Consider the following 17,333-nt stretch of genomic DNA (forward strand, 5'->3'; position numbering starts at 1 on the left):
CGAGTGTGGGTCTAACCGATGGATACGGAGACCGGGACTGTGCACGGTGCTCCGAGTGTGGGTCTGACCGAGGGATACGGAGACCGGGACTGTGCACGGTGCTCCGAGTGTGGGTCTGACCGAGGGATACGGAGACCGGGACTGTGCACGGGGCTCCGAGTGTGGGTCTAACCGAGGGACATGGAGACCGGGACTGTGCACGGTGCTCCGAGTGTGTGTCTAACCGAGGGATACGGAGACCGGGACTGTGCACGGTGCTCCGAGTGTGGGTCTGACCGAGGGATACGGAGACCGGGACTGTGCACGGTGCTCCGAGTGTGGGTCTGACCGAGGGATACGGAGACCGGGACTGTGCACGGTGCTCCGAGTGTGGGTCCGACCGAGGGATACGGAGACCGGGACTGTGCACGGTGCTCCGAGTGTGGGTCTGACCGAGGGATGCGGAGACCGGGACTGTGCACGGAGCTCCGAGTGTGGGTCTAACCGAGGGATACGGAGACCGGGACTGTGCACGGTGCTCCGAGTGTGGGTCTGACCGAGGGATACGGAGACCGGGACTGTGCACGGTGCTCCGAGTGTGGGTCTAACCGAGGGATACGGAGACCGGGACTGTGCACGGTGCTCCGAGTGTGGGTCTGACCGAGGGATACGGAGAACGGGACTGTGCACGGTGCTCCGTGTGTGGGTCTGACAGGGATACGGAGATCGGGACTGTGCACGGTGCTCCGAGTGTGGGTCTAACCGAGGGATACGGAGACCGGGACTGTGCACGGTGCTCCGAGTGTGGGTCTGACCGAGGGATACGGAGAACGGGACTGTGCACGGTGCTCCGAGTGTGGGTCTGACCGAGGGATACGGAGACCGGGACTGTGCACAGTGCTCCGAGTGTGGGTCTGACCGAGGGATACGGAGACCGGGACTGTGCACGGTGCTCCGAGTGTGGGTCTGACCGAGGGATACGGAGACCGGGACTGTGCACGGTGCTCCGAGTGTGGGTCTGACCGAGGGATACGGAGACCGGGGCTGTGCACGGTGCTCCGAGTGTGGGTCTGACCGAGGGATACGGAGACCGGGACTGTGCACGGTGCTCCGAGTGTGGGTCTGACCGAGGGATACGGAGACTGGGACTGCGCACGGTGCTCCGAGTGTGGGTCTAACCGAGGGATACGGAGACCGGGACTGCGCACGGTGCTCCGAGTGTGGGTCTAACCGAGGGATACGGAGACCGGGACTGTGCACGGTGCTCCGAGTGTGGGTCTAACCGAGGGATACGGAGACCGGGACTGTGCACGGTGCTCCGAGTGTGGGTCTGACCGAGGGGTACGGAGACCGGGACTGTACACGGTGCTCCCAGTGTGGGTCTGACCGAGGGATACGGAGACCGGGACTGTGCACGGTGCTCCGAGTGTGGGTCTAACCGAGGGACACGGAGACCGGGACTGTGCACGGTGCTCCGAGTGTGGGTCTGACCGAGGGAGACCGGGACTGTGCACGGTGCTCCGAGTGTGGGTCTGACCGAGGGATACGGAGACCGGGACTGTGCACGGTGCTCCGAGTGTGGGCCTGACCGAGGGATATGGAGACCGGGACTGTGCACGGTGCTCCGAGTGTGGGTCTAACCGAGGGACACGGAGACCGGGACTGTGCACGGTGCTCCGAGTGTGGGTCTGACCGAGGGAGACCGGGACTATGCACGGTGCTCCGAGTGTGGGTCTGACCGAGGGATACGGAGACCGGGACTGTGCACGGTGCTCCGAGTGTGGGTCTAACCGAGGGATACGGAGACCGGGACTGTGCACGGTGCTCCGAGTGTGGGTCTGACCGAGGGATACGGAGACCGGGACTGTGCACGGTGCTCCGAGTGTGGGTCTGACCGAGGGATACGGAGACCGGGACTGTGCACGGTGCTCCGAGTGTGGGTCTAACCGAGGGATACGGAGACCGGGACTGTGCACGGTGCTCCGAGTGTGAGTCTAACCGAGGGATACGGAGACCGAGACTGTGCACGGTGCTCCGGGTGTGGGACTGACCGAGGGATACGGAGACCGGGACTGTGCACGGTGCTCCGAGTGTGTGTCTAACCGAGGGATACGGAGACCGGGACTGTGCATGGTGCTCCGAGTGTGGGTCTAACCGAGGGATACGGAGACCGGGACTGTGCACGGTGCTCCGAGTGTGGGTCTAACCGAGGGATACGGAGACTGGGACTGGGTGCGGTGCTCCGAGTGTGGGTCTAACCGAGGGATACGGAGACCGGGACTGTGCACGGTGCTCCGAGTGTGGGTCTAACCGAGGGATACGGAGACCGGGACTGTGCACGGTGCTCCGAGTGTGGGTCTAACCGAGGGATACGGAGACCGGGACTGTGCACGGTGCTCCGAGTGTGGGTCTGACCGAGGGATACGGAGACCGGGACTGTGCCCGGTGCTCCGAGTGTGGGTCTGACCGAGGGATACGGAGACCGGGACTGTGCCCTCCTGGACATTGATCCCTCCACCAAGGGGAGAGTTCTGTTCCCGTCTACCTGAGCTCCTCGTAATTGTATATTTAATTTATACTCACGCTTAAATATTTCACATCAAGATCCAACTTGTGTTCCAGTTGACACAGGAGTTCCGAATGGAAAATCTTCAACTATTGGCGGAAATAAAAACACCAAAATCAGGGGGTAGATCGTCTGGGCGGGAATCTCTGCCTTTGAGGCTTTGTGCGGAGGAAGTCTCGAGCTTTACGATGAGAAGGTTGGCGCCGTTCCCGGTGTCATCGTCAGACATGGAAGGAGATTGTGCGCACGTGCGCAGATCGGCGGGGGCAGTACTCTGTGGCGTCGGCGTCGAGCGGACAGGGTCCACCACAAACCGCCCTCCGGTAACCCCCCACCCCTCGCCACCCCCGGACCAACTCCCCCCCCCCCCCCCCCCCCTCGCCACCCCCGGACCAACTCTGTATCTAACCCCGTGCTGTACCTGTCCTGGGAGTGTTTGATGGGGACAGTGTAGAGGGAGCTTTACTCTGTATCTAACCCCGTGCTGTACCTGTCCTGGGAGTGTTTGATGGGGACAGTGTAGAGGGAGCTTTACTCTGTATCTAACCCTGTGCTGTACCTGTCCTGGGAGTGTTTGATGGGGACAGTGTAGAGGGAGCTTTACTCTGTATCTAACCCTGTGCTGTACCTGTCCTGGGAGTGTTTGATGGGGACAGTGTAGAGGGAGCTTTACTCTGTATCTAACCCCGTGCTGTACCTGTCCTGGGAGTGTTTGATGGGGACAGTGTAGAGAGAGCTTTACTCTGTATCTAACCCCGTGCTGTACCTGTCCTGGGAGTGTTTGATGGGGACAGTGTAGAGAGAGCTTTACTCTGTATCTAACCCCGTGCTGTCCCTGTCCTGGGAGTGTTTGATGGGGACAGTGTAGAGGGAGCTTTACTCTGTATCTAACCGCGTGCTGTACCTGTCCTGGGAGTGTTTGATGGGGACAGTGTAGAGAGAGCTTTACTCTGTATCTAACCCCGTGCTGTACCTGTCCTGGGAGTGTTTGATGGGGACAGTGCAGAGGGAGCTTTACTCTGTATCTAACCCCGTGCTGTACCTGTCCTGGGAGTGTTTGATGGGGACAGTGTAGAGGGAGCTTTACTCTGTATCTAACCCCGTGCTGTACCTGTCCTGGGTGTGTGTGATGGGGACAGTGTAGAGGGAGCTTTACTCTGTATCTATCCCCGTGCTGTCCCTGTCCTGGGAGTGTTTGATGGGGACAGTGTAGAGGGAGCTTTACTCTGTATCTAACCCCGTGCTGTACCTGTCCTGGGAGTGTTTGATGGGGACAGTGTCGAGGGAGCTTTACTCTGTATCTAACCCCGTGCTGTACCTGTCCTGGGAGTGTTTGATGGGGACAGTGTAGAGGGAGCTTTACTCGGTATCTAACCCCGTGCTGCACCTGTCCTGGGAGTGTTTGATGGGGACAGTGTCGAGGGAGCTTTACTCTGTATCTAACCCCGTGCTGTACCTGTCCTGGGAGTGTTTGATGGGGACAGTGTAGAGGGAGCTTTACTCTGTATCTAACCCCGTGCTGTACCTGTCCTGGGAGTGTTTGATGGGGACAGTGTCGAGGGAGCTTTACTCTGTATCTAACCCCGTGCTGTACCTGTCCTGGGAGTGTTTGATGGGGACAGTGTAGAGGGAGCTTTACTCTGTATCTAACCCCGTGCTGTACATGTCCTGGGAGTGTTTGATGGGGACAGTGTAGAGTGAGCTTTACTCTGTATCTAATCCCATGCTGTCCCTGTCCTGGGAGTGTTTGATGGGGACAGTGTAGAAGGAACTTTACTCTGTATCTAACCCCGTGCTGCACCTGTCCTGGGAGTGTTTGATGGGGACAGTGTAGAGGGAGCTTTACTCTGTATCTAACCCCGTGCTGTACCTGTCCTGGCAGTGTTTGATGGGGACAGTGTAGAGGGAGCTTTACTCTGTATCTCACCCCGTGCTGTACCTGTCCTGGGAGTGTTTGATGGGGACAGTGTAGAGGGAGCTTTATTCTGTATCTAACCCCGTGCTGTACCTGTCCTGGGAGTGTTTGATGGGGACAGTGTAGAGGGAGCTTTACTCTGTATCTATCCCCGTGCTGTACCTGTCCTGGGAGTGTTTGATGGGGACAGTGTAGAGGGAGCTTTACTCTGTATCTAACCCCGTGCTGTACCTGTCCTGGGAGTGTGGGGACAGTGTAGAGGGAGCTTTACTCTGTATCTAACCCCGTGCTGTACCTGTCCTGGGAGTGTTTGATGGGGACAGTGTAGAGGGAGCTTTACTCTGTATCTAACCCCGTGCTGTACCTGTCCTGGGAGTGTTTGATGGGGACAGTGTAGAGAGAGCTTTACTTTGTATCTAACCCCGTGCTGTACCTGTCCTGGGGGTGTTTGATTGGGACAGTGTAGAGGGAGCTTTACTCTGTATCTAACCCCGTGCTGTACCTGTCCTGGGAGTGTTTGATGGGGGACAGTGTAGAGGGAGCTTTACTCTGTATCTAACCCCGTGCTGTACCTGTCCTGGGGGTGTTTGATGGGGACAGTGTAGAGGGAGCTTTACTCTGTATCTAACCCCGTGCTGTACCTGTCCTGGGAGTGTTTGATGGGGGACAGTGTAGAGGGAGCTTTACTCTGTATCTAACCCCGTGCTGTACCTGTCCTGGGGGTGTTTGATGGGGACAGTGTAGAGGGAGCTTTACTCTGTATCTAACCCCGTGCTGTACCTGTCCTGGGAGTGTTTGATGGGGACAGTGTCGAGGGAGCTTTACTCTGTATCTAACCCCGTGCTGTACCTGTCCTGGGGGTGTTTGATGGGGACAGTGTAGAGGGAGCTTTACTCTGTATCTAACCCCGTGCTGTACCTGTCCTGGGAGTGTTTGATGGGGACAGTGTAGAGGGAGCTTTACTCAGTATCTAACCCCGTGCTGTACCTGTCCTGGGAGTGTTTGATGGGGACAGTGTAGAGGGAGCTTTACTCTGTATCTAACCCCGTGCTGTACCTGTCCTGGGGGTGTTTGATGGGGACAGTGTAGAGGGAGCTTTACTCTGTATCTAACCCCGTGCTGTACCTGTCCTGGGGGTGTTTGATGGGGACAGTGTAGAGGGAGCTTTACTCTGTATCTAACCCCGTGCTGTACCTGTCCTGGGAGTGTTTGATGGGGACAGTGTAGAGGGAGCTTTACTCTGTATCTAACCCCGTGCTGTACCTGTCCTGGGAGTGTTTGATGGGGACAGTGTAGAGGGAGCTTTACTCTGTATCTAACCCCGTGCTGTACCTGTCCTGGGAGTGTTTGATGGGGACAGTGTAGAGTGAACTTTACTCTGTATCTAACCCCGTGCTGTACCTGTCCTGGGAGTGTTTGATGGGGACAGTGTAGAGGGAGATTTACTCTGTATCTAACCCCGTGCTGTACCTGTCCTGGGAGTGTTTGATGGGGACAGTGTAGAGGGAGCTTTACTCTGTATCTAACCCCGTGCTGTACCTGTCCTGGGAGTGTTTGATGGGGACAGTATAGAGGGAGCTTTACTCTGTATCTAACCCCGTGCTGTACCTGTCCTGGGTGTGTTTGATGGGGACAGTGTGGTGGATATAAATAATCTCACCGTTTCTTCCATCTGCACTTGAATCTGTCGATGAACCTCCGCCATTTGAAATAAGGTGTCCCCTGAATAGGAAGGAGAACGAATTATGGAATTATAGAATTACAGATACCCGGGAGTGAGTTACAGACTGGAATCTAATCGAGGGGTTCGGGGGGGATTATATAGAGAATAACAGATACCCGGGAGTGAGTTACAGACTGGAATCTAATCGCGGGGTTCAGGGTGGTTTATATATAGAATAACAGATACCCGGGAGTGAGTTACAGACTGGAATCTAATCGAGGGGTTCAGGGTGGTTTATATATAGAATAACAGATACCCGGGAGTGAGTTACAGACTGGAATCTAATCGAGGGGTTCGGGGTGGTTTATATATAGAATAACAGATACCCGGGAGTGAGTTACAGACTGGAATCTAATCGAGGGGTTCGGGGTGGTTTCTATATAGAATAACAGATACCCGGGAGTGAGTTACAGACTGGAATCTAATCTAGGGGTTCGGGGTGGTTTATATATAGAATAACAGATACCCGGGAGTGAGTTACATACTGGAATCTAATCGAGGGGTTCAGGGTGGTTTATATAGAGAATAACAGATACCCGGGAGTGAGTTACAGACTGGAATCTAATCGAGGGATTCAGGGTGGTTTATATATAGAATAACAGATACCCGGGAGTGAGTTACAGAATGGAATCTAATTGAGGGGTTCAGGGTGGTTTATATACAGAATAACAGATACCCGGGAGTGAGTTACAGACTGGAATCTAATCGAGCGGTTTGGGGTGGTTTATATATAGAATAACAGATACCCGGGAGTGAGTTACAGACTGGAATCTAATCGAGCGGTTTGGATGGTTTATATATAGAATAACAGATACCCGGGAGTGAGTTACAGACTGGAATCTAATCGAGGGGTTCGGGGTGGTTTATATATAGAATAACAGATACCCGGGAGTGAGTTACAGACTGGAATCTAATCGAGGGGTTCGGGGTGGTTTATATATAGAATAACAGATACCCGGGAGTGAGTTACAGACTGGAATCTAATCGAGGGGTTCGGGGTGGTTTATATATAGAATAACAGATACCCGGGAGTGAGTTACAGACTGGAATCTAATCGAGGGGTTCAGGGTGGTTTATATACAGAATAACAGATACCCGGGAGTGAGTTACAGACTGGAATCTAATCGAGAGGTTCGGGGTGTTTATATATAGAATAACAGAGACCCGGGAGTGAGTTACAGACTGGAATCTAATCGAGGGGTTCGGGGTGGTTTATATACAGAATAACAGATCCCCGGGAGTGAGTTACAGACTGGAATCTAATCGAGGGGTTCGGGGTGGTTTATATATAGAATAACAGATACCCAGGAGTGAGTTACAGACTGGAATCTAATCGAGGTGTTCGGGGTGGTTTATATACAGAATAACAGATACGCGGGAGTGAGTTACAGACTGGAATCTAATCGAGGGGTTCGGGGTGGTTTATATATAGAATAACAGATACCCGGGAGTGTGTTACAGACTGGAATCTAATCGAGGGGTTCAGGGTGGTTTATATATAGAATAACAGATACCCGGGAGTGAGTTACAGACTGGAATCTAATCGAGGGGTTCGGGGTGGTTTATATATAGAATAACAGATACCCGGGAGTGAGTTACAGACTGGAATCTAATCGAGGGGTTCGGGGTGGTTTCTATATAGAATAACAGATACCCGGGAGTGAGTTACAGACTGTAATCTAATCGAGGGGTTCGGGGTGGTTTATATATAGTATTACAGATACCCGGGAGTGAGTTACAGACTGGAATCTAATCGAGGGGTTCGGGGGGGTTTATATATAGAATAACAGATACCCGGGAGTGAGTTACAGACTGGAATCTAATCGAGGGGTTCATGGTGGTTTATATATAGAATAACAGATACCCGGGAGTGAGGTACAGACTGGAATCTAATCGAGGGGTTCGGGGTGGTTTATATACAGAATAACAGATACCCGGGAGTGAGTTACAGACTGGAATCTAATCGAGGGGTTCAGGGTGGTTTATATATAGAATAACAGACACCCGGGAGTGAGTTACAGACTGGAATCTAATCGAGGGGTTCAGGGTGGTTTATATATAGAATAACAGATACCCGGGAGTGAGTTACAGACTGGAATCTAATCGAGGGGTTCGGGGTGGTTTATATATAGAATAACAGATACCCGGGAGTGAGTTACAGACTGGAATCTAAACGAGGGGTTCGGGGTGGTTTATATATAGAATAACAGATACCCGGGAGTGAGTTACAGACTGGAATCTAACCGAGAGGTTCGGGGTGGTTTATGTACAGAATAACAGATACCCGGGAGAGAGTTACAGACTGGAATCTAATCGAGGGGTTCGGGGTGGTTTATATATAGAATAACAGATACCCGGGAGTGAGTTACAGACTGGAATCTAATCGAGGGGTTCGGGGTGGTTTATATACAGAATAACAGATACCCGGGAGTGAGTTACAGACTGGAATCTAATCGAGGGGTTCGGGGTGGTTTATATATAGAATAACAGGTACCCGGGAGTGAGTTACAGACTGGAATCTAATCGAGGGGTTCGGGGTGGTTTATATACAGAATAACAGATACCCGGGAGTTACAGACTGGAATCTAATCGAGGGGTTCGGGGTGGTTTATATATAGAATAACAGATACCCGGGAGTGAGTTACAGACTGGAATCTAAACGAGGGGTTCGGGGTGGTTTATATATAGAATAACAGATACCCGGGAGTGAGTTACAGACTGGAATCTAATCGAGGGGTTCAGGGTGGTTTATATATAGAATAACAGATACCCGGGAGTGAGTTACAGACTGGAATCTAATCGAGGGGTTCAGGGTGGTTTATATATAGAATAACAGATACCCGGGAGTGAGTTACAGACTGGAATCTAATCGAGGGGTTCAGGGTGGTTTATATATAGAATTACAGAGACCCGGGAGTGAGTTACCGACTGGAATCTAATCGAGGGGTTCGGGGTGGTTATATATAGAATTACAGAGACCCGGGAGTGAGTTACAGACTGGAATCTAATCGAGGGGTTCGGGATGGTTTATATTTAGAATAACAGATACCCGGGAGTGAGTTACAGACTGGAATCTAATCGAGGGGTTCGGGGTGGTTTATATATAGAATAACAGATACCCGGGAGTGAGTTACAGACTGGAATCTAATCGAGGGGTTCGGGGTGGTTTATATATAGAATAACAGATACCCGGGAGTGAGTTACAGACTGGAATCTAATCGAGGGGTTCAGGGTGGTTTATATATAGAATTACAGATACCCGGGAGTGAGTTACAGACTGGAATCTAATCGAGGGGTTCGGGGGGGTTTATATATAGAATAACAGATACCCGGGAGTGAGTTACAGACTGGAATCTAATCGAGGGGTTCAGGGTGGTTTATATATAGAATAACAGATACCCGGGAGTGAGTTACAGACTGGAATCTAATCGAGGGGTTCGGGGTGGTTTATATATAGAATAACAGATACCCGGGAGTGAGGTACAGACTGGAATCTAATCGAGGGGTTTGGGCTGGTTTATATATAGAATAACAGATACCCGGGAGTGAGTTACAGACTGGAATCTAATCGAGGGGTTCGGGGTGGTTTATATATAGAATAACAGATACCCGGGAGTGAGTTACAGACTGGAATCTAATCGAGGGGTTCGGGGTGGTTTATATATAGAATAACAGATACCCGGGAGTGAGTTACAGACTGGAATCTAATCGAGGGGTTTAGGGTGGTTTATATATAGAATAACAGATACCCGGGAGTGAGTTACAGACTGGAATCTAATCGAGGGGTTCGGGGTGGTTTATATATAGAATAACAGATACCCGGGAGTGAGTTACAGACTGGAATCTAATCGAGGAGTTCGGGGTGGTTTATATATAGAATAACAGATACCCGGGAGTGAGTTACAGACTGGAATCTAATCGAGGGGTTCAGGGTGGTTTATATACAGAATAACAGATACCCGGGAGAGAGTTACAGACTGGAATCTAATCGAGGGGTTCGGGGTGGTTTATATATAGAATAACAGATACCCGGGAGTGAGTTACAGACTGGAATCTAATCGAGGGGTTCGGGGTGGTTTATATATAGAATAACAGATACCCGGGAGTGAGTTACAGACTGGAATCTAATCGAGGGGTTCGGGGTGGTTTATATATAGAATAACAGATACCCGGGAGTGAGTTACAGACTGGAATCTAATCGAGGGGTTCGGGGTGGTTTATATATAGAATAACAGATACCCGGGTGTGAGTTACAGACTGGAATCTAATCGAGGGGTTCGGGGTAGTTTATATACAGAATAACAGATACCCGGAAGTGAGTTACAGACTGGAATCTAATCGAGAGGTTCGGGGTGGTTTATATATAGAATAACAGATACCCGGGAGTGAGTTACAGACTGGAATCTAATCGAGGGGTTCGGGGTGGTTTATATATAGAATAACAGATACCCGGGAGAGAGTTACAGACTGGAATCTAATCGAGGGGTTCGGGGTGGTTTATATATAGAATAACAGATACCCGGGTGTGAGTTACAGACTGGAATCTAATCGAGGGGTTCAGGGCGGGTTATATATAGAATAACAGATACCCGGGAGTGAGTTACAGACTGGAATCTAATCGAGGGGTTCAGGGTGGGTTATATATAGAATAACAGATACCCGGGAGTGAGTTACAGACTGGAATCTAATCGAGGGGTTCGGGGTGGTTTATATATAGAATAACAGATACCCGGGAGTGAGTTACAGACTGGAATCTAATCGAGGGGTTCGGGGTGGTTTATATATAGAATAACAGATACCCGGGTGTGAGTTACAGACTGGAATCTAATCGAGGGGTTCAGGGTGGGTTATATATAGAATAACAGATACCCGGGAGTGAGTTACAGACTGGAATCTAATCGAGGGGTTCGGGGTGGTTTATATATAGAATAACAGATACCCGGGAGTGAGTTACAGACTGGAATCTAATCGAGGGGTTCGGGGTGGTTTATATATAGAATAACAGATACCCGGGAGTGAGTTACAGACTGGAATCTAATTGAGGGGTTCGGGGTGGTTTATATATAGAATAACAGATACCCGGGAGTGAGTTACAGACTGTAATCTAATCGAGGGGTTCGGGGTGGTTTATATATAGAATAACAGATACCCGGGAGTGAGTTACAGACTGGAATCTAATCGAGGGGTTCGGGGTGGTTTATATATAGAATAACAGATACCCGGGAGTGTGTTACAGACTGGAATCTAATCGAGGGGTTCGGGGGGGATTATATATAGAATAACAGATACCCGGGAGTGAGTTACAGACTGGAATCTAATCGAGGTGTTCGGGGGGGATTATATATAGAATAACAGATACCCGGGAGTGAGTTACAGACTGGAATCTAATCGCGGGGTTCGGGGTGGTTTATATATAGAATAACAGATACCCGGGAGTGAGTTACAGACTGGAATCTAATCGAGGGGTTCGGGGTGGTTTCTATATAGAATAACAGATACCCGGGAGTGAGTTACAGACTGGAATCTAATCGAGGGGTTCGGGGTGGTTTATATATAGAATAACAGATACCCGGGAGTGAGTTACATACTGGAATCTAATCGAGGGGTTCAGGGTGGTTTATATATAGAATAACAGATACCCGGGAGTGAGTTACAGACTGGAATCTAATCGAGGGGTTCGGGGTGGTTTCTATATAGAATAACAGATACCCGGGAGTGAGTTACAGACTGGAATCTAATCGAGGGGTTCGGGGTGGTTTATATATAGAATAACAGATACCCGGGAGTGAGTTACATACTGGAATCTAATCGAGGGGTTCAGGGTGGTTTATATATAGAATAACAGATACCCGGGAGTGAGTTACAGACTGGAATCTAATCGAGGGGTTCGGGGTGGTTTATATATAGAATAACAGGTACCCGGGAGTGAGTTACAGACTGGAATCTAATCGAGGGGTTCGGGGTGGTTTATATATAGAATAACAGATACCCGGGAGTGAGTTACAGACTGGAATCTAATCGAGGGGTTCGGGGTGGTTAAAAACAGAATAACAGATACCCGGGAGTGAGTTACAGACTGGAATCTAATCGAGGGGTTCGGGATGGTTTATATATAGAGTAACAGATACCCGGGAGTGAGTTACAGACTGGAATCTAATCGAGGGGTTCGGGGTGGTTTCTATATAGAATAACAGATACCCGGGAGTGAGTTACAGACTGGAATCTAATCGAGGGGTTCGGGGTGGTTTATATATAGAATAACAGATACCCGGGAGTGAGTTACATACTGGAATCTAATCGAGGGGTTCAGGGTGGTTTATATATAGAATAACAGATACCCGGGAGTGAGTTACAGACTGGAATCTAATCGAGGTGTTCGGGGTGGTTTATATACAGAATAACAGATACCCGGGAGTGAGTTACAGACTGGAATCTAATCGAGGTGTTCGGGGTGGTTTATATACAGAATAACAGATACCCGGGAGTGAGTTACATACTGGAATCTAATCGAGGGGTTCAGGGTGGTTTATATATAGAATAACAGATACCCGGGAGTGAGTTACAGACTGGAATCTAATCGAGGGGTTCAGGGTGGTTTATATATAGAATAACAGATACCCGGGAGTGAGTTACAGACTGGAATCTAATCGAGGGGTTCGTGGTGGTTTATATATAGAATAACAGATACCCGGGAGTGAGTTACAGACTGGAATCTAATCGAGGGGTTCGGGGTGGTTTATATATAGAATAACAGATACCCGGGAGTGAGTTACAGACTGGAATCTAATCGAGGGGCTCGGGGTGGTTTATATAGAGAATACCAGATACCCGGGAGTGAGTTACAGACTGGAATCTAATCGAGGGGTTCAGGGTGGTTTATATATAGAATAACAGATACCCGGGAGTGAGTTACAGACTGGAATCTAATCGAGGGTTTCGGGGTGGTTTATATATAGAATTACAGAGACCCGGGAGTGAGTTACAGACTGGAATCTAATCGAGGGGTTCGGGGTGGTTTATATATAGAATAACAGATACCCGGGAGTGAGTTACAGACTGGAATCTAATCAAGGGGTTCGGGGTGGTTTATATATAGAATAACAGATACCCGGGAGTGAGTTACAGACTGGAATCTAATCGAGGGGTTCGGGGTGGTTTATAGATAGAATAACAGATACCCGGGAGTGAGTTACAGACTGGAATCTAATCGAGAGGTTCGGGGTGGTTTATATATAGAATAACAGATACCCGGGAGTGAGTTACAGACTGGAATCTAATCGAGGGGTTCGGGATGGTTTATATATAGAGTAACAGATACCCGTGAGTGAGTTACAGACTGGAATCTAATCGAGGGGTTCGGGGTGGTTTATAGATAGAATAACAGATACCCGGGAGTGAGTTACAGACTGGAATCTAATCGAGGGGTTCAGTGTGGTTTATATATAGAATAACAGATACCCGGGAGTGAGTTACAGACTGGTATCTAATCGAGGGGTTCGGGGTGGTTTATATATAGAATAACAGATACCCGGGAGTGAGTTACAGACTGGAATCTAATCGAGGGGTTCGGGGTGGTTTATATATAGAATAACAGATACCCGGGAGTGAGTTACAGACTGGAATCTAATCGAGGGGTTCGGGGTGGTTTATATATAGAATAACAGATACCCGGGAGTGAGTTACAGACTGGAATCTAATCGAGGGGTTCGCGGTGGTTTATATATAGAATAACAGATACCCGGGAGTGAGTTACAGACTGGAATCTAATCGAGGGGTTCGGGGTGGTTTATATATAGAATAACAGATACCTGGGAGTGAGTTACAGACTGGAATCTAATCGAGGGGTTCAGGGTGGTTTATATATAGAATAACAGATACCCGGGAGTGAGTTACAGACTGGAATCTAATCGAGAGGTTCGGGGTGTTTATATATAGAATAACAGAAACCCGGGAGTGAGTTACAGACTGGAATCTAATCGAGGGGTTCGGGGTAGTTCATATATAGAATAACAGATACCCGGGAGTGAGTTACAGATTGGAATCTAATCGAGGGGTTTGGGGTGGTTTATATATAGAATAACAGATTCCCGGGAGTGAGTTACAGACTGGAATCAAATCGAGGGGTTCGGGGTGGTTTATATATAGAATAACAGATACCCGGGAGTGAGTTACAGACTGGAATCTAATCGAGGGGTTCAGGGTGGTTTATATATAGAATAACAGATACCCGGGAGTGAGTTACAGACTGGAATCTAATCGAGGGGTTCAGGGTGGTTTATATATAGAATAACAGATACCCGGGAGTGAGTTACAGACTGGAATCTAATCAAGGGGTTCGGGGTGGTTTATATACAGAATAACAGATACCCGGCAGTGAGTTGCAGACTGGAATCTAATCGAGGGGTTCGGGGTGGTTTATATACAGAATAACAGATTCCCGGGAGTGAGTTACAGACTGGAATCAAATCGAGGGGTTCGGGGTGGTTTATATATAGAATAACAGATACCCGGGAGTGAGTTACAGACTGGAATCTAATCGAGGGGTTCGGGGTGGTTTATATACAAAATAACAGATACCCGGGAGTGAGTTACACACTGGAATCTAATCGAGGGGTTCGGGGTGGTTTATATATAGAATAACAGATACCCGGGAGTGAGTTACAGACTGGAATCTAATCGAGAGGTTCAGGGTGGTTTATATATAGAATAACAGATACCCGGGAGTGAGTTACAGACTGGAATCTAATCGAGGGGTTCGGGGTGGTTTATATATACAATAACAGATACCCGGTAGTGAGTTACAGACTGGAATCTAATCGAGGGATTCAGGGTGGTTTATATATAGAATAACAGATACCCGGGAGTGAGTTACAGACTGGAATCTAATCGAGGGGTTCGGGGTGGTTTATATACAGAATAACAGATACCCGGGAGTGAGTTACAGACTGGAATCTAATCGAGGGGTTCGGGGTGGTTTATATATAGAATAACAGATACCCGGGTGTGAGTTACAGACTGGAATCTAATCGAGGGGTTCGGTGTGGTTTATATATAGAATAACAGATACCCGGGAGTGAGTTACAGACTGGAATCTAATCGAGGGGTTCGGGGTGGTTTATATATAGAATAACAGATACCCGGGAGTGAGTTACAGACTGGAATCTAATCGAGGGGTTCGGGGGGGTTTGTATATAGAATAACAGATACCCGGGAATGAGTTACAGACTGGAATCTAATCGAGGGGTTCGGGGTGGTTTATATATAGAATAACAGATACCCGGGAGTGAGTTACAGACTGGAATCTAATCGAGGGGTTCGGGGGGGTTTATATATAGAATAACAGATACCCGGGAGTGAGTTACAGACTGGAATCTAATCGAGGGGTTCGGGGTGGTTTATATATAGAATAACAGATACCTGGGAGTGAGTTACAGACTGGAATCTAATCGAGGGGTTCGGGGGGGTTTATATATAGAATAACAGATACCCGGGAGTGATTTACAGACTGGAATCTAATCGAGGGGTTCGGGGTGGTTTATATATAGAATAACAGATACCCGGGAGTGAGTTACAGACTGGAATCTAATCGAGGGGTTCGGGCTGGTTTATATATAGAATAACAGATACCCGGGAGTGAGTTACAGACTGGAATCTAATCGAGGGGTTCGGGGTGGTTTATATATAGAATAACAGATACCCGGGTGTGAGTTACAGACTGGAATCTAATCGAGGGGTTCGGTGTGGTTTATATATAGAATTACAGAGACCCGGGAGTGAGTTACAGACTGGAATCTAATCGAGGGGTTCGGGGTGGTTTATATATAGAATAACAGATACCCGGGAGTGAGTTACAGACTGGAATCTAATCGAGGGGTTCGGGGTGGTTTATATACAGAATAACAGATACCCGGGAGTGAGTTACAGACTGGAATCTAATCGAGGAGTTCGGGATGGTTTATATACAGAATAACAGATACCCGGGAGTGAGTTACAGACTGGAATCTAATCGAGGGGTTCGGGGTGGTTTATATATAGAATAACAGATACCCGGGAGTGAGTTACAGACTGGAATCTAATCGAGGGGTTCGGGGTGGTTTATACATAGAATAACAGATACCCGGGAGTGAGGTACAGACTGGAATCTAATCGAGGGGTTCGGGGTGGTTTATATATAGAATAACAGATACCCGGGAGTGAGTTACAGACTGGAATCTAATCGAGGGGTTCGGGGTGGTTTATATATAGAATAACAGATACCCGGGAGTGAGTTACAGACTGGAATCTAATCGAGAGGTTCGGGGTGGTTTATATATAGAATTACAGAGACCCGGGAGTGAGTTACAGACTGGAATCTAATCGAGGGGTTCGGGGTGGTTTATATATAGAATAACAGATACCCGGGAGTGAGTTACAGACTGGAATCTAATCGAGGGGTTCGGGGTGGTTTATATATAGAATAACAGATACCCGGGAGTGAGTTACAGACTGGAATCTAATCGAGGGGTTCGGGGTGGTTTATATATAGAATAACAGATACCCGGGAGTGAGTTACAGACTGGAATCTAATCGAGGTGTTCGGGATGGTTTATATACAGAATAACAGATACCCGGGAGTGAGTTACAGACTGGAATCTAATCGAGGAGTTCGGGGTGGTTTATATATAGAATAACAGATACCCGGGAGTGAGTTACAGACTGGAATCTAATCGAGGGGTTCGGGGTGGTTTATATATAGAATAACAGATACGCAGGAGTGAGTTACAGACTGGAATCTAATCGAGGGGTTCGGGGTGGTTTATATATAGAATAACAGATACCCGGGAGTGAGTTACAGACTGGAATCTAATCGAGGGGTTCAGGGTGGTTTATATATAGAATAACAGATACGCAGGAGTGAGTTACAGACTGGAATCTAATCGAGGGGTTCGGGGTGGTTTATATATAGAATAACAGATACCCGGGAGTGAGTTACAGACTGGAATCTAATCGAGGGGTTCGGTGTGGTTTATATATAGAATAACAGATACCCGGGAGTGAGTTACAGACTGGAATCTAATCGAGGGGTTCGGGGTGGTTTATATATAGAATAACAGATACCCGGGAGTGAGTTACAGACTGGAATCTAATCGAGGGGTTCAGGGTGGTTTATA

General features: G+C 48.8%; 1 protein-coding gene across 1 annotated transcript in view; it reads right to left on the bottom strand.

Moving 5' to 3' along the window:
• LOC140399679 (uncharacterized) overlaps nt 1-6,165 on the bottom strand; it is a 93,652-nt gene extending 87,487 nt beyond the window's left edge. Inside the window, exons 1-2 of the mRNA XM_072489223.1 lie at nt 6,121-6,165; nt 2,563-2,634 (exon numbers count right to left, since the gene is read on the bottom strand). Coding sequence (XP_072345324.1) covers nt 2,563-2,634; nt 6,121-6,165 — 117 coding nt within the window. The remainder of the gene's footprint in view (nt 1-2,562; nt 2,635-6,120) is intronic.
• Between the last annotated feature and the right edge of the window lie 11,168 nt (nt 6,166-17,333).

The sequence above is a fragment of the Scyliorhinus torazame genome, chromosome 23 (genome assembly GCF_047496885.1).
Source record: "Scyliorhinus torazame isolate Kashiwa2021f chromosome 23, sScyTor2.1, whole genome shotgun sequence".
Taxonomy (NCBI): Eukaryota; Metazoa; Chordata; class Chondrichthyes; order Carcharhiniformes; family Scyliorhinidae; genus Scyliorhinus; species Scyliorhinus torazame.